The 27,881-nt window shown below is 41.1% G+C and overlaps 3 protein-coding genes and 1 long non-coding RNA gene across 16 annotated transcripts; 1 reads left to right on the plus strand and 3 right to left on the minus strand.

The window, feature by feature from the left end:
• The first annotated feature begins 66 nt into the window (after positions 1-66).
• Positions 67-27,872, plus strand: LOC122966929. Of its 13 annotated transcripts, none has more exons than XR_006398489.1 (6): positions 67-718; positions 26,153-26,275; positions 26,338-26,521; positions 26,691-27,100; positions 27,163-27,509; positions 27,613-27,872. It is a non-coding gene; the product is annotated as an uncharacterized LOC122966929 (long non-coding RNA). The 13 variants fall into 13 exon arrangements; XR_006398487.1 differs by having other exon boundaries at positions 67-144; positions 186-718; positions 26,153-26,521; XR_006398490.1 differs by having other exon boundaries at positions 166-185; positions 289-718; positions 26,153-26,521.
• LOC122966925 (DELTA-thalatoxin-Avl1a-like) lies at positions 3,734-11,077 on the minus strand. Its single transcript, XM_044331276.1, has 3 exons — positions 10,526-11,077; positions 5,703-5,788; positions 3,734-4,285 (listed from the first exon to the last, which is right to left on the minus strand). Exons 1-3 carry the CDS (start codon positions 10,559-10,561, stop codon positions 3,850-3,852), a joined length of 558 nt encoding a protein of 185 aa, XP_044187211.1. The 5' UTR covers positions 10,562-11,077; the 3' UTR covers positions 3,734-3,849.
• On the minus strand, positions 16,176-19,500 carry LOC122966926 (interferon a3-like). The gene is made up of 5 exons (XM_044331277.1): positions 18,757-19,500; positions 17,486-17,560; positions 16,902-17,057; positions 16,677-16,754; positions 16,176-16,395 (listed from the first exon to the last, which is right to left on the minus strand). The coding sequence occupies exons 1-5, from the start codon at positions 18,871-18,873 to the stop codon at positions 16,276-16,278; spliced, it is 546 nt and encodes a 181-aa protein (XP_044187212.1). The 5' UTR covers positions 18,874-19,500; the 3' UTR covers positions 16,176-16,275.
• On the minus strand, positions 22,740-26,051 carry LOC122966923 (myosin light polypeptide 6-like). Its single transcript, XM_044331274.1, has 8 exons — positions 25,505-26,051; positions 25,158-25,185; positions 24,883-25,032; positions 24,297-24,370; positions 23,235-23,334; positions 23,040-23,117; positions 22,914-22,950; positions 22,740-22,826 (listed from the first exon to the last, which is right to left on the minus strand). The coding sequence occupies exons 1-7, from the start codon at positions 25,766-25,768 to the stop codon at positions 22,922-22,924; spliced, it is 723 nt and encodes a 240-aa protein (XP_044187209.1). The 5' UTR covers positions 25,769-26,051; the 3' UTR covers positions 22,740-22,826; positions 22,914-22,921.
• Positions 27,873-27,881: the final 9 nt, after the last annotated feature.

A 27,881-nucleotide genomic window follows, 5' to 3' on the forward strand; every position in this document is an offset into this window, starting at 1 on the left:
CTGTTCTCTACTGTCGCTGCCTTCTACAAAACACGTTTACTGTTCTCTGTCAGTTAGGATGAAAAGACAACATACAGCATACAGGTTCAGAGAGTGTCCTCTATTTATCACATCTATTAACCCCAAATTACTCTCGATGATCAGGTAACTGGCAGGTAGAAACAAGTAACGGATTGTAGGAACAGGTAACTGGCAGGTAGAAACAAGTAACGGGTTGTAGGAACAGGTAACTGACAGGTAGAAACAAGTAACGGGTTGTAGGAACAGGTAACTGACAGGTAGAAACAGGTAACGGGTTGTAGGAACAGGTAACTGACAGGTAGAAACAGGTAACGGGTTGTAGGAACAGGTAACTGGCAGGTAGAAACAAGTAACGGGTTGTAGGAACAGGTAACTGACAGGTAGAAACAAGTAACGGGTTGTAGGAACAGGTAACTGACAGGTAGAAACAGGTAACGGGTTGTAGGAACAGGTAACTGACAGGTAGAAACAGGTAACGGGTTGTAGGAACAGGTAACTGACAGGTAGAAACAAGTAACGGGTTGTAGGAACAGGTAACTGACAGGTAGAAACAGGTAACGGGTTGTAGGAACAGGTAACTGACAGGTAGAAACAGGTAACAGGTTGGAGGAACAGGTAACTGACAGGTAGAAACAAGTAACGGGTTGTAGGAACAGGTAACTGACAGGTAGAAACAGGTAACAGGTTGGAGGAACAGGTAACTTCAATTAAACAAAGATAAAACTGAAGTAATTGTTTTTGGAGCCGAGGAAGAACAATTAAAAGTCAGCACTCATCTTCAGTCGATAATTACACCTTGAGGTGGACGGGCAGTCCACGCCTTTACTTGAAGAGTTTACCAACTTTTATGTAAACAGTGTCACGGCTCTTGTCAATCAGATGTAATTGTCTTTTTACTGGTGGTTCCTACAGTCTTTAAAAGTAGAATGGGAGGCAGAGCCTTCAGCTATCAGGCTCCTCTTCTATGGAACCATCTTCCAGATTGGGTCCGGGGTGCAGACACCCTCTCTATGTTTAAGAGTAGGCTTAAAACTTTCCTTTTTGATAAAGCTTATAGTTAGGGCCGACCAGGCTCGCCTTGGATCAGCCCTTAGTTATGCTGCTATAGGCCTAGACTGCTGGGGGACTTCCCATGATGCACTGAGCTCTTCTCTCCTCCTCCTCCTCTCCATCTGTATGCATTCATGTAACATCAATGCATGTCACTAACTTTGCTTCTTCCCCGGAGTTTTTTGTGCTTTCTCATCTCACAGAAAAACCTGACTCCCGGGCCGAACCTTCGTGGTCCTTCACAGTCCTGATGGCATCCTTCCCTGGCTGTTGCTGCTTGTGCTTGTTGTTGTTTGTTGTTGTGATTGTTTTTCTTCTGTCCCCCCTCCCCCTTCCCCTCTCTCTTTCTCTCTCTCAACCCAACCGGTCAAAGCAGATGGCCGCCCACCAAGAGCCGGGGTCTGCTTGAGGTTTCTACCCGTTAAAGGGGAGTTTTTCCTTACCGCTGTCGCCAAGTGCTTGCTCATGGGGGAATTGTTGGGTCTCTGTAAATTAAAGAGTACGGTCTTGACCTGCTCTATGTGAAAAGTGCCTTGAGATGAATTCTGTTGTGATATGGCGCTATATAAATAAAGATTGATTGATTGATTGATTGATAATGATAAAAACTACAAATCAAGCCAGAAATCTTGGTGTCGTCATGGACTCAGACCTGAACTTCAACAGCCACATTAAGACAATTTCAAAGTCAGCCTACTATCACCTGAAGAATATATCAAGGATTAAAGGACTTATGTCTCAGCAGGATTTGGAAAAACTGGTCCTGCATTTATCTTCAGTAGACTCGACTACTGTAACGCCGTCTTCACAGGTCTCCCTAAACAATCCATCAGACAGCTGCAGCTGATCCAGACGCTGCTGCTCGAGTCCTCACTAAGACCAAGAAAGTGGATCATATCAGTCCAGTTCTCAGATCTTTACACTGACTTCCTGTCTGTCAAACAACTGATTTTAAAGCACTGAATGGTTTAGGGCCAAAATACATCTCTGATCTGCTGCTACGTTATGAACCATCTAGACCTCTCAGGTGGTCTGGATCAGGTCTGCTCTCTGTCTCCAGAGTCAAAACTAAGCATGGAGAAGCAGCGTTCAGTTTTTATGCTCCACATATCTGGACAAACTCCCAGAAAACTGCAGGTCTGCTGCAACTCTCAGTTCTTTTAAATCACAGCTGAAGACTTTTCTGTTTGCCGCCTTTTATTAAACCAAATTTGAGGGTTAATATTTTACACTGCACTGTTACTATTATTCTCCTGTATTATCTGTCTTATTCCTTTTTAGCTTCTTTTTATTTCCAAATTTAACACTTTGTAATTGTATTTAAATATATGTTTTATTTGTGTTGCTTTTATATTCTGTTTTAATGCCTTTTATGCTCTATGTAAATCACTTTGAATTGCCTTGTTGTTGAAATGTGCTGTACAAATAAACTTGCCTTGATGTTTACATTTGAAAACCTCTCCCAGCCAAATAGCACAGTCAGCAGGAGGAGAGTTTCCAAAGTGGCGAATTGACCATTTCCCTACTCTGTCCCAGCAGGATTTGGAAAAACTGGTCCTGCATTTATCTTCAGTAGACTCGACTACTGTAACCCCGTCTTCACAGGTCTCCCTAAACAATCCATCAGACAGCTGCAGCTGATCCAGACGCTGCTGCTCGAGTCCTCACTAAGACCAAGAAAGTGGATCATATCAGTCCAGTTCTCAGATCTTTACACTGACTTCCTGTCTGTCAAACAACTGATTTTAAAGCACTGGTTTAGGGCCAAAATACATCTCTGATCTGCTGCTACGTTATGAACCATCCAGACCTCTCAGGTGGTCTGGATCAGGTCAGTCATATATTTTATTAATTTTATTCATGCGACTGTCTATTTCATGTTTTCTCTTTTTAATTTAACACTGACCACTATCATATGTTTGTTCCATTGTTAGCTTAGTTTGTACATTTGGCATTGATGTTGAATTTGCATTTTGTCAATTTAACAAACACACTTCAGACCATGTCGTTCATGTTCAGATTTTATTTGTCTTACAGACTGAGTGACTGAGAACAGGCACGTTGTACATGTAGAGATAGTCACAGACACAGAAGGACCTGAACCATTTGGAAAGAGTGGGAATGGTGACAGTCAGTTAACCAGTATTGAACCAGTCACTGCAGCATGTTTTTTAGTTTTTAGATTTAAAAAATCAGTTCAGTAAAAGATAAAATGTGTTTGATGATATCAACATTTGAGTAGATTCATTTATTTGATTTAAACTACACTTTCTGTCGTACTGGGCCAACTGGGATTGATTGACTGATTGATAGATTGATTGATTGAGTGCATGGAGAAAAAGGTGAGAATAAACTAGAAAATAAATCTTGAGAGCAGACAGAATCAGGCCCGACAGGTTTGCAGCAGGTAGGAAATGTTTCGGGGGAATTTTGGATGATTTCCAGTGAGTTATAATCCCAGTTACAGATTATATGTGTGTTAATGTTTTCAAATGATGAGAAACACCTGAGTTCTATGTTGCAGCCAAATTTATAATGTAAGAACATTTAAATACCCATTTAATGCACATTTTATCAAAAGTATAAAGAATAAACAAACATTACGTAACGTCACAGTTCATCATCTCAACAACGTTGCTGATTGTCTTCATGTTCTGTTCTCTGTGGTTTAAAATAACGTGCACTCTGACAGCTTTGGAACTAAATCAGGACACACTTTCTAAAACATATTAAGTCTTTGTTTAACTGGTTATTTTACATTTAAAAGCCCCGCTATGCCTATTCAAAGGCATCTCGGGGAATTTTGAGAACTTGCACCTTGATGTCAGGTTGGTAACTGTCTGACATGGTGGCTGTGATGGTATTAAGTTTACTTTCATGAGTCAGACTGCCGTCTGCAGCTTTACCTCTGACAAACTTTCTCTCTGCATCGTAATACATCTCCTTATAAAGACCACAATCACATTTTTTGGCCATGTCAAAGACTCCCACTGCATACGAGTTAGAGTACAGGTTGAAATCAAAAGGATTAGAGAACATGACAGCTATTTTTCCATCGTTTTGATTTGTGGATCCATTCAGGAGATCGTAGGTGAAGACTCCAACAGATCCACAGGCTGCGCCAGGAGTCTTGATGAACAGAGCGCTGCCAGATTTAGAGGGGTCAAGCGTTGGTGGAAAAGGTGTTTTACAGAATCCACTGTAAGTGTACCAACTGGTCACAGAAACAAGAGAAACATTTTAGTGACTAAAAGACAACAGATAGATTCATTTTTGAGTGTTCAATACAGACATAATGTGTGGAGCTGGAGGCAGAGGGAAACTGCTAGTTTAGCTCCATTAAAAGAGAAAAAATAAACCTTTAACCAGACCCAAAGCAAAACAATTTTTTTAACACAATATAAAGTCAATGACATCTCTGAATTGGGCTACAAGTGTATGCTGATGATACAGTTTTATTTGTGGCAGCAAAAACACCTACTGTTGCTGCAGCCAAACTAACAGACTGCTCGGGCAAGGTGGCACATTGACACTTCCTGCCAAACACTGAATGTTTGAAAAACTGTCTCTATGTGCTTCTCAGCCAGAAAAATCACAATCACAAACACTTTACAAGTGAGGATAAAACACAGTGAACGAGAGACAGTTCAGGAGTTTAAGTATCTTGGAATTGTTTTGGACCCTCAGCTAAGATTTGACAAACATAATAAAGTTAGGTAGAATCTTCAAACCTTTAGGCAAATCAGACACTGATTACCATTTCATACAACTCTATTATCTATACATGAAATGATATTTTCACATCTCTCATACTGCATAACCTCTTGGTCTCAGGCATTAAACCACTAACAAACCTTTCTAACCAAGCTATCAAAGTTCAAGAAATACCTGAGATTTCATCATTACAATATTCTAAAAAGTATAATTTTCTCAGTTTTGATCATTTTATTAATTACTCCAACCTCACACTTACATTTAAATGTCTCCACCATCTAGCTCCACCCATCCTCAACACTTTCATGACTAGACGTCACTATACTGCCACTAACACCCGAAATACACCAGAAGGAAACTAGAATTAGACACTGTCAGACTTCCTTTGATCAACTGCGTTCTCCATTAAAGGCACAACCCTCTGAAATTCCCGACCTGCCAGTTCAAAGCAGGTTCTGGATTTTAAAATGTTTCCTACAACAGTCAAGTCCAGTTATCATGACACCAACTAGTCATTATTTGTTCATGCTAAAATGTTATGTGATATGTTTTGTCTGTTGTCATTGATGGTTGCTGCTCTTGCTTTATTAATATATGCACTGATTTTAAACTGTAACATCTCATTTTAATGATTACTTGACCCGTCAATGCCCATCAAGGGACTGGTGTTGGACATTATTTTTGGTTATATACACATGTACAGCACATTGTACACTATTTCAGTTCAATTAACTGTGGGAACAAATTCTTTATTCCAGTTCAAAAGAAAGAAAATGAAACAATAAGAAAGAAATTGTTGTTGTGATTTACTCAATGTTGATATTGATTCTGATATCCCCAGGATTATTAGGAGAGGGTCTATGGGGTCAAATAATGTAAGAAAAGACAGACTGGGAGAACCTGAACTATGTACTCACCGTGGGTTACACAGGGTGTACTTGGAGGTCTTATTCTCAACCTCAATGCTGCACTGGCGATGAGTGTTTCCCATGATGTCTTCAACCTGTACAGCAACACAGAACATGAGACAGATTTGGTATTGATTAAAAATTCACATATCAGCAGACACCATGGGCCTACTTTTGTGCCTGTGCATCATAGAATAGAACAGAACAGAACAGAATAGAATAGAATTTAATATGTTTAAGTTATTTAACTAGCAAAGCTGTTGTCAGCTGGTGACGTCACCTGATTTTCGGACATTTTCTCTTCCACTGAGATGCAAACATTTATTGTTATTAACCACAACTGCCTTCTTTCAGCATCTCTCAAAGGAAATCTCTGGAACACATTTTCCAATCACTTGTGTCCTTCACAGCAGATAAAGGTCATGAAATAAATAAAAGGAAAAAGGAAAGGTGGTTCGGTTAATAAGCTCACTAATGAAAGAGGTTGGAGTCCGCCAGTGGAATGGTGCAGACTGGTGTGCTGAACGGGAAGGAGGGAGTCCAGTCTGGCCTGTGTGTGTTGAATGTACCTGTAAGAGATGTGTGAATCCTAGTCGTACCTGGAGTTGAAGTGAAATGCCAAGACTATATGTCAGATGTGTCTGTGAAGGTTGCATAGCAGCAGTAGAAGCAGATCTAAAGACTTACCTACACACCTATGTTACACCTGACTTCAAACCTGATATAATCTAAGGCATACAAAGATTATGGAGAAAACAAACTGCAAACTGACAGTGACCATGGCAATGGATGGAGTGGTAGTAAGCGTTACTGCGTAAGTGCATACTGGGGTTGTGGGTACAGTACACTACGCTTCACTGTCAGGGACACTACCACGGTGGCTCCACCCCCCTTCAATGTGGAGGCTGCTCCATGCATCCAGGGAGTAGAATTGGCTGGAAAAGTCCAGTCAGGAGGAAGTTCTGGTCATCACCCCTGTTTTGTTTCCCACCCCGCCGGCGAGGTGGTTGGTGCCTGGGAGGTCCCGTTCTGGCGAGGATTCTGGCGTCGTCTTCCTGCCCTCTAGCAGGGTGTGGGAGGTGAGGTGACTCACCCTGGTGGTGTTCGACTTCCTGGAGATAGTTGTCGATGTGTGAATCTTGACTATCTGAGTCAAAGCATTCAACTTCGCTTGTGAGGGACAAGGAGGTGTGGCTGAGGATTGAGGGGGGTGCACCATCAGAGTGAGGGGCACCTGTGTTCATTGGGTGGGCTGATGGAGACACTTGGCAGTCATCTGGACTGTTGAGGTCGGAGACTGCATCACCAGGGGTCGCTAGGCTACTAGGTTTCATCTCCTGGTGGACTGGGGTCATCTGCTCCTTTACCTGTAGGGCTTCTTGGGGCATGCTTCGGCTGGTTGTGCCGGGAGGAGGGACCTCTTTGAGGTCAGGAATGTCACGTGGTTCCTGGGTGGCCATGTCAGCAGCGGTGCTCGTCTGTCCAGTCTGGCCTTCTTTGTGACTGTCCTCTACTCTCCTCTGAAGAGACTGGATCTGTGCGCGCAGGGTTCTGTTGGCATCCTATAACCAGAGTATCTCAGTACCTGAGTGTAGGCGGTCTTCATGCAGCCTGCGGTTCTCCTCCAGTACAGCCTGGTAGCTGTGCTGCAGCTGGCTCTGCTGTGCTTGGTCGTCTGGCCTCTGCGGAGCTACGGCTCCGGCCACGTGGGGTGCCTAGTGACTCATTTTGCTAGTAGTAAATACACAGTATATGACAGCTCTAACAATGTGTGATACAAAACTGCTAATGCTGCACAAATGCACAGGGGAGAGGCAGACTTGTGACTTACATAGTTGGTTACTCAAAACTGCAACCTATCTTGTCCTGACAGGACCCTAATAGTGACTCTAGCACCTAGGTGAGTAACAACCAGTTAGTGTCTATGCTAATTACTCTACAACCTATCCTGTTAGTATGTTAGTGAGGTGGTTTCAGTACCTCTGGTGAGTAATAGCTGGTTACTGTGTTAGGGGGCTAAACAACTAGCATGCAAAATGCTAACAACTCTCTGCTAACACAACCACTAGTGCACACTGTATACAATACACAACCACACTGGATATGCTTGGCAGAGCACAAGAGAAGTCAAAATTTCAAAAATTGAAATTTCTGGAAAAATAATTAATAATTCACAAATTATTAATGATTGATTATTGTGCGTAAATATTGCAAAAAAAATCCTATCACAGATAGCATATGATTGCCTGCGGACGACATCATTGCCGCATTTCAAAGTAAGAGCATGCAGTCTTTCTATGAGCTGTTTTTTTTTTTTTTTTTTAATGATCAGCGATAAGTATCGTGCATCCATTGTGCATCCAGATTACTTCTAACAGACCTAGACAAAGCTCTACAGAGCTTTCCCTTCCACATGATGACCATGATGTCCATATGAATATCATAGTGTTCCCCTCAAAGCCCTGCCGCCAAATATATACATACATATGACCATACCTACTTGACTAATACATGGATTTTTCTATCAGTGTTGTTTTGGTTTTTTGGTCTTTTGTAAAGAACGTTGAAACCATGTTTTGAAAAGTGCTGTATAAATAAAAAATGTAAGGATTTTTTCTTCAACTTCATCTGAACCGGAGAGACAGACATCATCAACTTTCAGGTCAGAAGATGTAGACATGACATTTTAAGTCTGAACAGAGAAGCAGTGATGTTGATTTTGAGGTCGTCCACAGCAGTAGAATGAAAGCATCAGTTGTTTGTTAAACTCTTAAAATGATAAAGTGTCTGACATCACAGACTGCAGGTTTCTTCTCATCTCAGCACATTAACACAGACGCATCTTGTAGAACAAGTTCTGTCATCTAAAATATACATCAGATTATATTTGTTTTCTGGGTCATGATAAGAATCCTGCAGACCCTTTGTTCTGTCATCCTGAGACTCAGCCCATTGACTTGTGTCCTCTGTACTGGACATTTTGTTCAAAATCATTTTACTCTTTTTAGCTACTCTATTAGTCCCTGCTGTATTGTAAAGAGGACATCTTGGGCTTTCCAGTGACATGTCATGTTATAGGCTGGGATGCTGAGAACATAGCAGTAAGCACATTTTATGGAGAGAGGAGAGGTAAATTAAATATTGTTTATCTAGTGTTTTTTTAAACTATGATAATCATATTTGTTCTTGTTTATTAACTTGTCAGGAATAATATATTTAGTTTTGAGAGCAGTTAAATTATATGATATTTGTGTTTTGAAATAATAGTCCTTTTATGAATGTCAATTATAGTGGACATCAAGACCATCTTAATGGTACTTAATGACTCAACATTGTTGTAGGAGATAGAACTACTACTAATAATAATACTTTTATTTATATTAACATAAATCTAATTTATATTATAAGTTTATTTAGTATAGCACCTTTCACAGAAAGAAAATTCACAAAGTGCTTCACAAGAATAAAAGCTAAAAGAACATAAAACATACAAACAATAAAAACATAAGCCACAAGATAAAGTTAACATATACACAAAACACAGGCAACTACTTCAAAGGAAAGATCACCTTTTGTTAAAGCAGAGAGGATTCTTTAGTGAGTAGGTGATTTCTGAAATGGTGTCATGAAATATATGCAAATTGCCTCAAGAATGCAAAATTTGTGCTTATTAGTATAGTCAATAGGAGACCATATCACATCGATAGCACTGGAATTGTCCCAATGATGCACTACTACCTGACTGCATTTAACCCAAATAGATTTGTGGGAGGTTTAATTGCTGAGGTTTAATATTATTATTTTTCATTACTTGGTGTTTTTTCCATCATCATCGATTTACACCTGTGCTACTTTTTCCATTACATTGACAATAAAGTCTTTGAGGATTTGGCAATGCGACAATGTGTTCGGTTTTAATAGAAAATATACTACCATCTTTGCAACCAACAAGTAACTGAAACAACCCAGAACGATACATATTCTTGTTTTTTAATCAGATTGATTGTATTCTTGGTTTAATATGACTTTACTCCTACATGCATCACATGGACTGTAAATCATTGTCAGCAGTGATGTCTCAGAAATGTCATCATAGTTTGTAGCTTATATCCAAACCAACTTTATAAGGTGTGACACAACTAAGGATAAAATAAAAAGAATATTAACAGCAAAGTAAAACGTGAATCCTGTGTAAATTGTGTAAATTAAAAGAATGATAAAATTAATCACACAAAGTAATTAATCAATGTTACCTTAATAAAGGCACCTTTGATTTGCATTTTACAAATCTGTTTGTAAACGTAAAAATAATTAGACAATCAGTGCAGCTGGTTATCAACATAAACTATGTTTTACTAAAAGATTCTGTCTCAGCTTATATTTCATCTCCACCTCATCAGATCCCACACAAACACCAACAACTCTCCTTGCGTCTCCTCCCAGCAGTTCACCTCTACAGTAAACTCACCACGGGACAAACTATCAGTGCGTCATGATGGAGAAAGCTCTGTGTTTACAGGGGATGAAAGTAGCAAATGTGATTGGCTACAATGTCACAGCCTGTTATTCACCATTTATAATATATGATAATTATCTGTCTGATCTCTAATCCAAGTGTGTCACATTTGCGCTGGTGCACCTGGCCATGAAGATACCAGAAGTGTGCAGTGCGCACTTGACTGATTGATTGATCAATTGACCTCAAACTCCACCAGATAACAACATTCATGAAAACTGATTCTGGGATTACTAAAATATCATTTGCAATATAGCAAAGTAAATGTTTTTGGAGAAATAATGTAGAAAGTGAACATTTAAATTTGTCGTCTTACCTTCTTAGTTGTGTTCAGAAAAGTCTCGTCTGACATTCAGTGTTCAGGTTTACATATTTATACCAGAAGAGAGGAGGAAACAGTTTTCCTGTCTTTCTATTGGCTGTTTCAGAATCACATATTAAAGTATTACACCTGTAAGTCATAGTGAAACCACTGTGATCTAAGTATTGTGCTGTTAATGTTTAACTGTGAAAATCCCCCAACATTTCCAAGACACAGAGACACAAGACACTGCTTAAACACAGATTTGATATTAACTTTATCAGTGTTTGACAGGTAATAATTACCAAATAGACTGAGGTTGGTTGAAGTCAAGCGTCTCTTTAATTCAAACAGAACATATGTTGCAGGCACAGAGAGTCCGCAGAGTCTCCGTGAAGAATTCTGACAAGACAAAGGAAAGTCACTGGTGTATATTGATGCCCTTGGGAGGCACCTTTAGTTGTTTACAGATTCCTTCTAACAGACCTAGACAAAGCTCTACAGAACTTTCCCTTCCACATGATGACCATGATGTCCATATGAATATCATAGTGTTCCCCTCAAAGCCCTGCCGCCAAATATATACATACATATGACCATACCTACTTGACTAATACATGGATTTTTCCCCCGTTTATACTTTGTGAAACAAATATCAAAAATATAGAAAAAGGTATTGTGAGTGTAGTGTACTACCTTTAACAGGTAGAAACCTCAAGCAGAACCCGGCTCTTGGTGGACGCCATCTGCCTTGACCGGTTGGGTTGAGAGAGAGAGAGAAAGAGGGAAAGGGGGAGGGGAGACAGAATAACAACAATCATAACAATAACAACAAGCATTAGCATCAATAGCCAGGGAAGGATGCCATCAGGACTGTGAAGGTTCCTGTGAGATGAGAAAGCACAAAAAACTCCGGGGAAGAAGCAAAGTTAGTGACATGCATTGATGTTACATGAATGCATACAGATGGAGAGGAGGAGGAGGAGAGAGGAGCTCAGTGCATCATGGGAAGTCCCCCAGCAGTCTAGGCCTATAGCAGCATAACTAAGGGCTGATCCAAGGCGAGCCTGGTCGGCCCTAACTATAAGCTTTATCAAAAAGGAAAGTTTTAAGCCTACTCTTAAACATAGAGAGGGTGTCTGCACCCCGGACCCAATCTGGAAGATGGTTCCACAGAAGAGGAGCCTGATAGCTGAAGGCTCTGCCTCCCATTCTACTTTTAAAGTAGCTGTAATTAAACCTCTTCTTAAGAAGCCTACTCTTGATTCAGGTGTTTTAGCCAATTATAGACCTATATCTAACCTTCCATTTCTCTCTAAGATCCTTGAGAAAGCAGTCTCTAATCAGTTATGTGACTTTCTACATAACAATAGTTTATTTGAGGATTTTCAGTCAGGATTTAGAGGCATCATAGCACAGAGACAGCACTGGTGAAAGTCACTAATGACCTCCTAACTGCATCAGACAAAGGATTTGTCTCTATACTTGTCCTGTTAGATCTTAGTGCTGCATTCGACACAATTGACCATCAAATCCTTTTGCAGAGACTGAAACATTTAATTGGCATTAAAGGAACTGCATTAAGCTGGTTTAAGTCCTATTAATCAGACCGATTTCAGTTTGTACATGTTAATGATGAATCCTCCATGAAGGCAAAAGTTAGATTTTCATTGTTATGCAGATGATACCCAATTATATTTATCAATGAAGCCTGATGAAACCAATCAGTTAAACAAACTCCAAACATGCCTTAACGACATAAAGACCTGGATGACCTGCAATTTTCTGCTACTAAATTCAGATAAAACTGAAGTTATTGTGTTTGGCCCTAAACACCTTAGAAACACATTATCTAATGATAAAGCTACTCTGGATGGCATTACCCTGGCCTCCAGCACCACCGTAAGGAATCTGGGAGTTATCTTTGATCAGGATATGTCCTTTAACTCCCACATAAATCAAATCTCAAGGACTGCCTTTTTTCACTTACGTAATATCACAAAAATCACATCCTGTCCCTAAAAGATGCAGAAAAACTAGTTCACGCATTTGTTACTTCTAGGCTGGATTATTGCAATTCCTTATTATCAGGCTGCTCTAACAAGTCTCTAAAGACTCTCCAGCTGGTCCAGAACGCAGCTGCACGTGTTCTGACTAAAACTAGAAAAAGAGATCACATTTCTCCCATTTTAGCTTCGCTACATTGGCTTCCTGTTAAATTTAGAATAGAATTTAAAATCCTTCTCCTAACTTACAAAGCCCTTAATGGTCAGACACCATCATATCTTGAAGAGCTCATAGTACCGTATTATCCCACTAGAACACTGTGCTCCCAGTATGCAGCTTACTGGTGGTCCCTACAGTCTTTAAAAGTAGAATGGGAGGCAGAGCCTTCAGCTATCAGGCTCCTCTCCTGTGGAACCATCTTCCAGATGGGGTCCGGGGTGCAGACACCCTCTCTATGTTTAAGAGTAGGCTTAAAACTTTCCTTTTTGATAAAGCTTATAGTTAGGGCCGACCAGGCTCGCCTTGGATCAGCCCTTAGTTATGCTGCTATAGGCCTAGACTGCTGGGGGACTTCCCATGATGCACTGAGCTCCTCTCTCCTCCTCCTCCTCTCCATCTGTATGCATTCATGTAACATCAATGCATGTCACTAACTTTGCTTCTTCTCCGGAGTTTTTTGTGCTTTCTCATCTCACAGGAACCCCTGGGTTCTGGGCCGAGTCTTTGCAGTCCTGTTGGTGTCCTTCCCTGGCTGTTGCTGCTTATACTTATTGTTATTGTTATGATTGTTGTTCTTCTGTCTCCCCCCCCCCCCCCCCCCGCCCCTCTTTCTCCCTCTCTCTTTCTCTCTCTCAACCCAACCGGTCAAAGCAGATGGCCGCCCACCAAGAGCCGGGGTCTGCTTGAGGTTTCTACCCGTTAAAGGGGAGTTTTTCCTGCTGCTGCTCATGGGGGAATTGTTGGGTCTCTGTAAATTAAAGAGTTCGGTCTTGACCTGCTCTATGTGAAAAGTGCCCTGAGATGACTTTTGTTGTGATTTGGCGCTATATAAATAAAAATTGATTGATTGATTGATTGAACTTGCTGCTAACATGTCATTCTCCAGTGAAATATAGACACTCACAGACATTTACCAGAACAAACACACACACACACACACACACTCTGAAATGTAGTCTTGTCTAAGGACAATTAATATTGTATGTTGATGTGATGTGTTGATGATGTGTGTATATCATATGTGTGTTATTACGAGCTTTAGTTAGACTTTTATTCCACTGTCTTTAGCCAAGAAATATACCACCAACATAATTCCATCATCCTTGATAACACTATCATCATGTTTAGTACCATGCTGCTTGTTTCACTCTCAGAACACTAAAGATACTATCAAAGATGTAAAATTGGGAATCATGCAATTGTTAAATGTTCTTTACTTTGATTAAAAGAATAACCACATTCAGGAACTGTACCTGCCTGTCCATAGACAGGAGGGGGCTGACTCTGCTCCCCCAGGATGCACCTTCTGGGCAGGCAGACCAAAACGTTAAAACAGAGTCTTCTTATCTGAGACTCTAGGCTGACTTTGTGCTGGCTGCTGGTTTCTTCTTGTTTTTATCTTTGTCCTCCTCCACTATGTGACTTCGTCTTCACTCGCTCAGTAAGTTCTATTAGATCCTCCAGAATATCCTCCATACAAGATTGGACCATTTCATCACACTGCATTTGGACAGTCAGCTTCCTCTGTGAAGCCACAACTCAGTGAACGTCCTACCTGATGATATGAAGAGCTGCAGTTCTACTGCAGAATCTAAACTCCATCTATGGTCGTCTCCTCAGTGCAGGTAGTCTTGCTTTACAGTTTACATTATTAATTATTCATTGACATTGTGGGTGTATGTGATGTGCTGTTGAGTGTAACTTTGTATTTTGTATTTTGTATTTTGTGTTCTGTGTGTTTTTTGCTTTGTACTGTTTGTTGTTGTGCTGTTGAATGTTTTGATTGTCGGGGGACTGCGGATGTAAATTAGCTTTGAGCTAACTCCAGTGCAGTGCATCTTTAATGTTAAAAACTGCACACTGTCCCAAAAAATAAATACAATAAAATAAATAAATCTTGCTTTCTGCCATGCAGGTGGAAAGCTTGCATTTTGCTAGTCTGAAGATGTGATTCAGAACAATAGGAGTGAAACTTCAGACATGTAGGGTCATGAGTTAAGGATCAAACAAGGAAAGCCTAAACCAGCAGCTCTCTTCCAATGGGAACTTTTCAAATCTGGACCGGCCCGATTCAATCATCACTACAAGATCCAGACTCCAGTTTCTCACCCCAGCATCGGACTCCATTCTCTGAACAAGTTTTTTTTCTTAGTTTTTTTTTTTTGGCCTATTCTTTTCTATTTAATGATTAACTTTCCTGCTCCTACCAATGGGGGAAACTGATCTCTTCCAGTCAGCCAATTGCAAAGCTTAAAATCCGGGATTTCAAATTCAATTCATCCCTGACTCAGCAAACATGCCCATGCAGGCCCACTGTGGGTATGTGTGGGTTTAAAGGAAAATATGTGTTGTAGTGACAGTGTGAAAGGGTCTCTAAAATTGACAATCTCAGACTCAGTTAATCTTACAATCAGAACACCATGAGAGAGACAAGAGTTCATTCCCACGCTCACTTTCAAATCTCATTTAGTTTCTCTTTCTGTTTGTCTGCAGCTGCTGAGATAAAATGTCACTCTGGTTGTGGTTAGAAAAACAGGAAGGTCAAAGACTGAGGAACAGCTTATTGAAAGTCACTGACTTCACCTTGAAGTGAGAAACTTATGACTGTCTTCAGTGTCTGCATATACAGAATACTGTCTGAGGACTTTTTATTCCTGATTCAATGAGTTTTCTTTTAGCTTTTTGGATTCACAGAAGTTCAGGATGATTCACCTGACTGATGGACAGTCTTTCAGCGCTTTGTTTTTTATCGCACCATTTTATATTAAGGCCTGAACCTGCTTTAATATAAGACAGCTGTAATTATAAGATGATCCAGTCTGCCAGTCTAATGGAGGTCTATGGAGAAAATGCTGTTTGGGCTGCTGGGAGGTTTTCACTGTAATACCACCAGCGACCACTGGGAGAAACTGGCTGCAAGGCTGAGCGGCGGAGGCGTATCCAGCTCGTATTATACATACATGAGATCAACCCCCAGATGTTCATGACTCCACCATCTTTCCTCCAGCGCCACCCTTAGGACAGACTTTATATGAGCAGCTCCACTATTGGTCAGACTCGAAGAACAGATAAATCCTCAGGATGTTTTTTCTGTCCAACACATGTTGTTTGTACCATCAGCATCATGGAACCTGATAAACAGTGATGATGTTGGAGCTGCAGAGTATCTGCTGTCTGATTGGCTGAGACTGGCTAGTTAGAGAATGATGTCACCTGTCAGAGAGCTCACTGCAGTGTGATGATCACTCCAGACATCATCTAACATGAATACGCATCACCCGACTGCTGCAACGTGCTTTGATCACTAAACATTAAAAACATATTAAACAGAGCTGCAAAAAACATCTTTATTGTGTCAGTTTGTAAAATGTTTCCAGTTTTATGTTTTCAAGTAAAATCATACAAAATGTCTTTAAATACAAAACTGTCAGAAGACAATAAATAGTAAATAAATAGTAAATAAAGTAAATAAATAAACAAATAAATAAATAAAATATCAGTGTTCTCACAGAGAAACATGATGAACATGAAACAGACAGTTAGTGTGGAGACGCTGCAGAGCGCCTCCTGCTGGTGATGATGGAGACCAGCATCTCCAACTGGTCCAGGTGCCGTTTAGTTTCCATCCTGATCAGCTCCCAGTACGCAGTACCGCCCCCCTGTATGCAGTACACAGTACTACAGTTAGTACACTCAGTACACACAATACTACAGTTAGTACACACAGTACTACAGTCAGTACACTCAGTACTACAGTCAGTACACACAGTACTACAGTCAGTACACACAGTACTACAGTCAGTACACTCAGTACTACAGTCAGTACACACAGTACTACAGTCAGTACACTCAGTACTACAGTCAGTACACTCAGTACTACAGTCAGTACACTCAGTACTACAGTCAGTACACACAGTACTACATCAGGACTTGTACTTACCGTACGGTGCAGAGCGCTTTTTTCCAGTCTCTTGTAGTATTTTCTCAGCAGGACTTTAACTGGTTTTTCAATCGAAACCTGAAAACAAAAACAGTTCCCAGTTTAATTCTGCAGTAAAACCTGAAGCTGAAACTCTGACAGTCTCACTTAAAGCTTCAGGTGAAGTCAAACTGCTGACAGGAGTTAAAGTGTTTAAAGTATTTTTGTAAGTATTTGAGTACTCACGCATTTGTTGAGCTCCTCGTTCTGTCTGTCGATGGTGATCAGGAAGTTGGTCTCCTCGTTGGTATTCCAGGCAGCGGAGGAGCGGTTGCCGTGGTGATAGAGATCAGAAATAAGCTTCAGACTGTCTCTGATGAACAACAGCTGGGACTCCAACACCTGGACAGAGACAGACAGCTGTGAATCCTGGCTCTCTGATTGGCTGACAGAGCAGAGTGTCATCAGCGTAACAGTTTGTTTGTTTACTACAAATTTCACATGAAACAATAAGGACATATTTATGAACACAAGTCCGTCTTTTTTTGAATCTTGGTTCCAAAACCACATTATTCTGGTGGATCAGCTGTTTAATAACTGTGACATCGAGGGATTATGTAAAGGTTTCTGGTATTTGTGCTATTTATGCAACAACTGGAGGTTAATCATCAAACTTTGAGATGAATATTTTCATATTTTATATATTATGTTGTGGAAGAAGAACTTGTGATTGTTTTATGTCAATGAAGAAAAAAGTTGTGTTTAGATGTTTGTATGTTAATGTGTGAATAGTAACATACAGGTGAAGCAGTCAGTGTGTGTGACAGTACCTGTGTGTTCCTCGTGCTTTGGTAGAGATCGTATGGAAAGGGAACTGGACTCTCCTCCTCAGTCAGCGGATCGCCCTGAAACATCAGCACAGTGACTCAGCTGTGTGTTAAACACAAACACCAATAAATATACAACGATTTTATGTGTTAGTGAATCTTTGCTGATTTAATTAAAACAAAAGCTTCCTAGCACTAAAGATGAAAACACACTAACAACACAACTAACAACACACTAACAACACACTAACAACACAACTAACTACACACTAACAACACACTAACAACACAACTAACTACACACTAACAACACAACTAACAACACACTAACAACACACTAACAACACACTAACAACACACTAACAACACACTAACAACACACTAACAACACAACTAACTACACACTAACAACACAACTAACAACACACTAACAACACACTAACAACACACTAACAACACAACTAACAACACACTAACAACACAACTAACAACACACTAACAACACACTAACAACACACTAACAACACAACTAACTACACACTAACAACACACTAACAACACACTAACAACACACTAACAACACACTAACAACACAACTAACAACACACTAACAACACAACTAACTAAACAGTAAGACTGACTTTAGCAAAACAGACAAAACCAATGTTAGCTCATACAACAAGACCAGGACCTCTAACCCTTCCTCCAGGACCTCTAACCCTTCCTCCAGGACCTCTAACCCTTCCTCCAGGACCTCTATCCCTTCCTCCAGGACCTCTATCCCTTCCTCCAGGACCTCTAACCTTTCCTCCAGGACCTCTAACTCTTCCTCCAGGACCTCTAACCCTTCATCCAGGACCTCTATCCCTTCATCCAGGACCTCTATCCCTTCCTCCAGGACCTGTAACCTTTCCTCCAGGACCTCTAACTCTTCCTCCAGGACCTCTAACCCTTCCTCCAGGACCTCTATCCCTTCCTCCAGGACCTCTAACCTTTCCTCCAGGACCTCTATCCCTTCCTCCAGGACCTCTAACCTTTCCTCCAGGACCTCTAACCTTTCCTCCAGGACCTCTAACTCTTCCTCCAGGACCTCTAACCCTTCATCCAGGACCTCTAAAACTTCCTCCAGGACCTCTAACCCTTCATCCAGGACCTCTAAAACTTCCTCCAGGACCTCTAACCCTTCCTCCAGGACCTCTAACCCTTCCTCCAGGACCTTTAACTCTTTCTCCAGGACCCTTGAAACTCCTCCAGGACCTGGTGTCAGTACTCACCATGAGCTTCAGGTGAGTCAGACATTTGTTGTTCACGTGACTAAACCGTTGATCGAGCCAATCACAGCAGAGAGCCGGCGTCAGGGCGCTGCAGAGGACGAAGAACACGAACAACATGATGAAGATGATGCTGCGGAGAGCTGTATGTCTCAGTGTCTGATGAAGATGATGAAGAAGAGTAGGATGCGTCTCAGTGTGTCCGACATGCTGCAGCTCTCGACTTTTATTGCAGACAGGAAACAGAAAACAGAAAGACAGAAATTCCCGCCATGTTTCAACTCTCACTTTCCACACAGCAGAGAAAGTTCTTTCCTTCTTTCTTTCTTTCTTTCTTTCTTTATATATTTATATATTTATATGTTTATTTGTTTGTTTATGTGTCTTTAGACCTTGATCACATGTTACGCAGCACAAACAGAACCGACAGTTTAATAAAACCAAGACAACAGCAACAGCAGGATAAAATACAACAAATGTTGGTGAAACAAAGGAAGGACGTTCTTCAAGAAGCAGCTAATTGACATTTAAGCTTTGACTGATTGTAATAACAACATGAGTTTAAAGGTAGAAGGCAGGTTTAAATAACACTTTCTCTATAATTCATTATGTTCACATTCTTCCATTCAAACAACAGATGAGACTCATATCTGCTCTGGTTTCTATCTGCTGTTGTTATTGATTATTTTATTCAGTATTTATTAAATATGTAAATGTTCACAGTCACAGATCTGATCACTAATCAAACTGGTGTCTAGTGTGTGTGTGTGTGTGTGTGTGTAAGTCCCTCCGCTTTCATTTTCCAAACACCACAGAAAGTGACGACAAAATAAAAGCTGGCATCGTGTCGCTTTGCCAACAGAATCGTAGAGATCAATGTGTGTGTGTGTGTGTGTGTGTTTGTGTGTTTGTGTGTGTGTGTGTGTGTGTGTGTTTGTGTGTGTGTGTGTGTTTGTGTGTTTGTGTGTGTGTGTGTTTGTGTGTGTGTGTGTGTGTGTGTGTGTGTGTGTGTGTGTGTGTGTGTGTGTTTGTGTGTGTGTGTGTGTGTGTGTGTGTGTGTGTGTGTGTGTGTGTGTCTAAATGTGTAAAATAGCTCATGTTACAATCATCAACTTTTATTCTGAAGGCTCAATCTGTTGACGTCAGTCTCATTTTCTGTTTCCTGTTTCACTTTCTGGAGTCCGATGCAGCTGCAGCGAGCGTGCAGTATCTGCACCACACACCCACCTGGTCACGTCTAGGCACGAGGAGGGGGGGGTTAGGGGTTAGGGGTTAGGGGTCAGGGGTTAGGGGTCAGGAGTGTGTCGTGTAGGATGAAGGTGAGTCTGCAACAAGTCAGCAACAAGAAATATAGATTAAATAAAGACAAACAACTTATTGTGACGAAGGCTCAAGAGCACGTGGTTATATTTAAATGATATAAATAAAACTTTTCAGAAGCAGCTGAACTGCTGGCGGCGATGAAGGAACAAACACTTAAACAGCAGCAGCCTGTATGTTCGCTGAAGAAGACAGGCTGCAGTTTTCAGTCCTGTTTGGGGTTTGACTTCCTCTGGGTTTGGTTTAAATGTTTCACCTGCAATAAATGTGTGAAATCGACCAGATGTTCATTTTATCTGAGACTTTTGGAGGCTTTTGTAAATTCTGGATTATTAAAAGAGAAGTTTGTTAAATCTGAGATTTGTTTCAGCATCTAACGGTGTAATACACAGTCATCTCAACAAAATGTTTCTTCCAAACTTTATTGAACAATTCAGGAGTAATTCTCCAACAAGGCAACAGCGCCATCAAGTGACCATGTAAAAAACAGCAACACATAGTTTGAAACTGAGACTCGAGATAAAGGAAGAATAGATAAATAACCACATGGAATAGAAACGCAAGAAGATCAACAGATACAGTCATTAATATTATAAACCAAATTTTGTATATAGTCTATGGTTTATATTATATTGGGTCTCATAGGATGTTTGATGATTTGTTTCACCACATCACATCATCAAGATGGGACCCAAAATCTTCCCCCCAGGATGTTTTACTGTTGATAGCAGGGATGTTAACATAACATATAACTTTCTTCTTTAAATAAGAAGTTTTCAGTTGTATCTTTTCCAAATTATTCATGTTCATACCACTCATATATTGGATTGGACATAACTACTTAATTGTAAATAACAAAAAAAATTGAGGAAGGTAGAGTTCCTTTGTTTTGCTGCAGTAATACATTAGTAGCAGCTGCAGTGATCGGGGACGTTTGTTGATTGATGAAGAGTGTTGAAACATTCTTGTCAGGAGGGAGGAGAAAATACCTTTAAAGGTTTAATAGATAGACCATCTGGTCCACAAGCCTCTCCAGATGCCGAGGTACATATCACCTCTTCAACCTCTTTACTAGTAACATCCATATCACATTTATTCCTGACTTCCTCGAAGACCTTTGGGAGTCTCATATGTTAGAAGAAATCTTTCTTTTTATCCTCACAATGATTTTGAGGAATACAAAGATGAATAAAAATCACTAAACACTTCAGCAAATGCTGAGTCGGTATGATGCGGCTGACGGTTCTCATCCTGAGTTCCAGTGATACATTTATGTGATATAAACGTACATTTATCTGATATATATATATATATATGATATATATATATCAGATATATATATATATCTGATATATATATATATCTGATATATATATATCATATATATATATATATCTGATATAAACGTATCAGCGTGTTCGTGTATCTTGTGTTTTTGTTTGAACATCTTTCTGCATTTTGAGAGAAGAGCGTATTGAGAGCAGATCTGGTTCTTATGAGTTTGAGTTACGCTCATGTTCAGATTCTACTTCCTGTGATCTGTCTGACCCTGAACCTGAACCTGAACCCTGAACCCTGAACCCTGAACCTGAACCCTGAACTTGAACCCTGAACCCTGAACCCTAAATCTGAACCCTGAACCTGAACCCTGAACCTGAACCTGAACCTGAACCCTGAACCCTAACCCTGAACCCTGAACCCTGAACCCTGAACCCTACCTCTGAACCCTGAACCCTGAACCTGAACCCTGAACCCTGAACCTTGAACCTGAACCCTGAACCCTGAACCCTGGACCTGAACCTGAACCCTGAACCTTGAACCCTGAACCCTAACCCTGAACCCTGAACCCTGAACTCTGAACCCTGAACCCTGAACCTGAACCCTGGACCTGAACCCTGAACCCTGAACCCTGAACCCTGAACCTGAACCCTGACCTGAACCCTGAACCTGAACCTGAACCTGAACCCTGAACCCTGAACCCTGAACCTGAACCCTGAACCTGAACCCTGAACCCTGAACCCTGAACCTGAACCCTGAACCCTGAACCCTAAACCTGAACCTGAACCCTGAACCCTAACCCTGAACCCTGAACCCTGAACCCTACCTCTGAACCCTGAACCCTGAACCTGAACCCTGAACCCTGAACCTTGAACCTGAACCCTGAACCCTGAACCCTGGACCTGAACCTGAACCCTGAACCCTGAACTCTGAACCCTGAACCCTGAACCTGAACCCTGGACCTGAACCCTGAACCCTGAACCTGAACCTGAACCTGAACCCTGACCCTGAACCCTGAACCTGAACCCTGAACCCTGAACCTGAACCTGAACCTGAACCTGAACCCTGAACCCTGAACCTGAACCCTGGACCCTAACCCTGAACCCTGAACCCTGAACCCTGAACCTGAACCCTGGACCTGAACCTGAACCCTGAACCCTGAACCTGAACCTGAACCCTGAACCCTGAACCCTGAACCCTGAACATGAACCCTGAACCCTGAACCCTGAACCCTGAACCCTGAACCCTAACTCTGAACCCTGAACCCTAACCCTGAACCCTGAACCTGAACCCTGACCTGAACCCTGAACCCTGAACCCTGAACCCTGAACCAAGCAACTCTTACTCTGAACCGTTACAGCGACAGTTGAAACACTGGAAGTTCAGCAGGAATTTGTACATTTTTATTGAACATGAGGATTTGTAACATCAGAGCAGAAACCTGCAGGCACTTCTCTCTGAACACAGGACCCAACCTGAAAGACAGACAGACTGCGTTCATACGACAGTATCATGATTCTATTGATTCTGTTTTTCGTATAAAAACTAATGAACACATTTACCTGTTGTTTCAGCCAGCCATGATGTGCTTCACAAAAGCTGGAAAACAAATGCACAGCTTCATTCAGTATTATTTTACATTCATATTATTTTATTTTGCTTTCGGTGTGTTTCAGTATGGATGTTACCTTCATAGTTTATACAGCCATTAGCATCTTCCTGTCCTGCCAACAGCTGGTCCACTTCTCCCTCCGTCATCCTCTCCCCTGATAACAGAAAAACCTCTGAGCATGCTCACTGTGGATAAACTTTCATAAACATATTTTCAGCTAATTTAACTTCAAAAGGTTCTCAAACATGAACACAAATAAAAGTCATCGTACCCAAAGTGACCAGTACGTGTCTCAGCTCAGCTCCCATCACCGTCCCATTTCCTTCCTTATCAAAAACCCGCAGACCTTCCACAAAGTCCTCATACGTCCCCTGTTCACACACACACACACACATGTTTGTCTTTATATCCTTGTGAGGACACTCATTGACATGATGTGTTCCCAGCCCCTAACCCTAAACTGAGCCTGAACCAAATTCTAACCTTAACTTTAAACCCTCAAATAGGCCTTTGAAGTTTGAGGACCAGCCAAAATGTCCTCACAGCACAGAAATGTCATCACAACGCTGGTTTTCAACTGAAATTGGTTCTTTCAATCATCTTTACTTACAGATGCTTCAACATACATTTTTATCAATTCTACATTGCAATAATATTGTAAGTATTGCAATTAGTAAATATTAGCGAGTAACAGCATAGAGGACAGAACTGATAAAAAAGACACTTTGCTCCATAAATATTCAGTAAAACTGGATTCCAGTCAGGCAGCAGGAGGAAGTCCTAACTAACTAACACATCCAGAGCGCTGAGGCAGGCAGGAAGGTCATAAACTGGCAGCAGATGTCAGGTTTAGGTGACAGGAACACAAAGACAGCAAGGAGTGAATGAACCCGAGCAGCTAAATATGTCAGCATGACTTGGCAGTAAGAAGAGGTGAGCAGGTGTATGTGGGAGTCAGGTAACTGGGACTAGTGGGAGAGGCTGAGGACATCTGGTGGACAGGTGGAGAAGGGCAGAGACTGGAAAGTTCAGTAGAAAGGGGCCTGGGGAAGTGAGGGCCAGCATGGGCGAAACCAAGAGGGTTTACACTGTTGTTGTGATAATATTGATCAACAGATATATTCATGTTTGTGTAGAAAATGACAACGTGTCAACAATCTGCTACCAGCTAACTTCTGATATTTTAAAAGTGAACCTTTAAAATTTCATCTGGACAGTAAACATAAGTCATGACTAAACATGTTCGAGGAATGAATATTTCCACCAACACATTTACTCCGTGACCTTTGACCCTTAACCACTGAGCCGTGTGAAGTTAAAGCTTTTATCTTACCTTGTCTTTGGACTGAGCCACATGTTGCAGCATGGGCAGGAAGGTCTCAAAGTCCACCAGGTTACCGTCCATGTCTATGGAAGAAGATGAGAAGACACGGCAGACGGACTCTTTGAGATGTATATAAATACAACTTATTGTAATCTTGTGTACTCATAAGCTTTTAACAGCAACATATGTATTATTGTCATTTTTCTTGTCATATATGTATATATATACTAGGGATGTGCAGAGAGCCCAGTATTTGTATTTGTATATATTTGTTAAAGGAACAAATTTATATTTGTATTTGTATTCGAATAAAAGTCGAAATAGGCGTAAAAATTCTGTTTTTGTTGTTATTACGCTTTTAATTTTAGAAAATTAAAGTGTTGAAATAAGTGTTCATGAATAAACTATCTTATGAAGGACGACGTCCCCACACCGGGTCTGGAACTGGAGTCTCCCAGATCAGAGACGACTGCGCTGACTACTGAACTAAAACTTTACTCATCACCTCATTGCAGACAGACCTCTACCTATTTACACACCCATAACACACAGAGTGTGTGAGTGTGAGTATGTGTGTGTGTGTGTGTGTGTGTACCCTCAGGTTTGGGTCGTCCCAGCACTCGGAGGACCTCAGCGTTGCTTGGATTCTGTCCCAGAGCTCTCATCACGTCTCCACACTGAGAGAAGGAGATCTTCAGCTGGTTCTGTGGCGTCCTGTCAAACAGCTGGAATGCTTCTTTAAACTCTACACACACATGACAACGTTACGATCGGGGTCAGTACACATCGTGTCTGTCTCAGGGATTCATTATGTCAGTGATGATCCTCACAAGTATAGAAGTACAAACGTGTGTGTGCGTGCAGCTTTACCCTCAATCTGATCAGGGCCAAAATCAATCTGAAAAATAAAACAGAATACTGGAATCATTTGCCCCTTACAACCTCAAATGCATTAATAATTCATCTGTAACATCAAATACACTCAAGAAACATTTTCAACCTTCTTTGTACCAACACAAGTTGACATTTCTGTTAGAACTTGAATACGCAGTTCTTTACTTCCTCAAGGTACTTTTACTTACACATGTATGTATCCCTTTCTACTCTGCACTGCACATTTCTAAATAAGTTTACAGCTGTCAGCTGATGGTTACGTTTACTACATAATAATATTTAATGTGGTTAGCATTGCAGAACTGACAGACAGACATACAAACCTTGATGCTGTGTGGGTCAAAATCTGGTTCTTTAGCAGCTTCTGCTTCTGGAGAAACTTTCATTGTTTCCTTCTTTTGTTCTGGTTTCTTCGGGGCCATGATGGACAGATTGACACAAAAACTGATAGAAAGAAAATAAAGACAGAGTATAATCAGAGAGTAAAGGATGAATGGATGAATGCTGAGAAGAAGAGAAGAGATAGCAGAGCAGATTCCTCTGTGAGGGTTTAAATACTCGTCACACAAAGACCCTATCCCGTCCATTTACGGTCAGACAGCTGAACCAACTCATGAATGAATCCTCTCAGGATCTCTGCTGCAGAGAGACGAACTTCAAATAGATCTGAACAAATTCCACAATCCTCTATTGAACCCACACAGAACAGAAATCTACTGAGACCACCTTAAATAGAACACATTTACTGTTCTCTACTGTCGCTGCCTTCAACAAAACACATTTACTGTTCTCTGTCAGTTAGGATGAAAAGACAACATACAGCATACAGGTTCAGAGAGTGTCCTCTATTTATCACATCTATTAAACCCAAATTACTCACGATGATCAGGTAACTGACAGGTAGAAACAGGTAACGGATTGTAGGAACAGGTAACTGGCAGGTAGAAACAAGTAACGGATTGTAGGAACAGGTAACTGACAGGTAGAAACAGGTAACAGGTTGTAGGAACAGCTAACTGACAGGTAGAAACAGGTAACGGATTGTAGGAACAGGTAACTGGCAGGTAGAAACAAGTAACGGATTGTAGGAACAGGTAACTGACAGGTAGAAACAAGTAACGGATTGTAGGAACAGGTAACTGACAGGTAGAAACAGGTAACAGGTTGTAGGAACAGGTAACTGACAGGTAGAAACAGGTAACAGGTTGTAGGAACAGGTAACTGACAAGTACAAACAGGTAACAGGTTGTAGGAACAGGTAACTGACAGGTAGAAACAGGTAACGGGTTGTAGGAACAGCTAACTGACAGGTAGAAACAGGTAACGGGTTGTAGGAACAGGTAACTGACAGGTAGAAACAGGTAACTGTTCTCTACTGTCGCTGCCTTCAACAAAACACATTTACTGTTCTCTGTCAGTTAGGATGAAAAGACAACATACAGCATACAGGTTCAGAGAGTGTCCTCTATTTATCACATCTATTAAACCCAAATTACTCACGATGATCAGGTAACTGACAGGTAGAAACACGTAACGGGTTGTAGGAACAGGTAACTGGCAGGTAGAAACAAGTAACGGATTGTAGGAACAGGTAACTGACAGGTAGAAACAGGTAACAGGTTGTAGGAACAGGTAACTGACAGGTAGAAACAAGTAACGGATTGTAGGAACAGGTAACTGACAGGTAGAAACAGGTAACAGGTTGTAGGAACAGGTAACTGGCAGGTAGAAACAAGTAACGGATTGTAGGAACAGGTAACTGGCAGGTAGAAACAAGTAACGGATTGTAGGAACAGGTAACTGACAGGTAGAAACAAGTAACGGATTGTAGGAACAGGTAACTGACAGGTAGAAACAGGTAACAGGTTGTAGGAACAGGTAACTGACAGGTAGAAACAAGTAACGGATTGTAGGAACAGGTAACTGACAAGTACAAACAGGTAACAGGTTGTAGGAACAGGTAACTGACAAGTACAAACAGGTAACAGGTTGTAGGAACAGGTAACTGACAGGTAGAAACAGGTAACGGGTTGTAGGAACAGCTAACTGACAGGTAGAAACAGGTAACGGGTTGTAGGAACAGGTAACTGACAGGTAGAAACAGGTAACGGATTGTAGGAACAGGTAACTGGCAGGTAGAAACAGGTAACAGGTTGTAGGAACAGCTAACTGACAGGTAGAAACAGGTAACGGATTGTAGGAACAGGTAACAGGTTATAGGAACAGGTAACTGACAGGTAGAAACAGGTAACGGATTGTAGGAACAGGTAACAGGTTATAGGAACAGGTAACTGACAGGTAGAAACAGGTAACGGATTGTAGGAACAGGTAACAGGTTGTAGGAACAGCTAACTGACAGGTAGAAACAGGTAACTGACAGGTAGAAACAGGTAACAGGTTGTAGGAACAGCTAACTGACAGGTAGAAACAGGTAACAGGTTGTAGGAACAGGTAACTGACAGGTAGAAACAGGTAACGGGTTGTAGGAACAGCTAACTGGCAGGTAGAAACAGGTAACGGATTGTAGGAACAGCTAACTGACAGGTAGAAACAAGTAACGGGTTGTAGGAACAGCTAACTGACAGGTAGAAACAGGTAACAGGTTGGAGGAACAGGTAACTTCAATTAAACAAAGATAAAACTGAAGTAATTGTTTTTGGAGCCGAGGAAGAACAATTAAAAGTCAGCACTCATCTTCAG

The sequence above is a fragment of the Thunnus albacares genome, chromosome 17, assembly GCF_914725855.1.
Source record: "Thunnus albacares chromosome 17, fThuAlb1.1, whole genome shotgun sequence".
NCBI classification, from domain to species: domain Eukaryota; kingdom Metazoa; phylum Chordata; class Actinopteri; order Scombriformes; family Scombridae; genus Thunnus; species Thunnus albacares.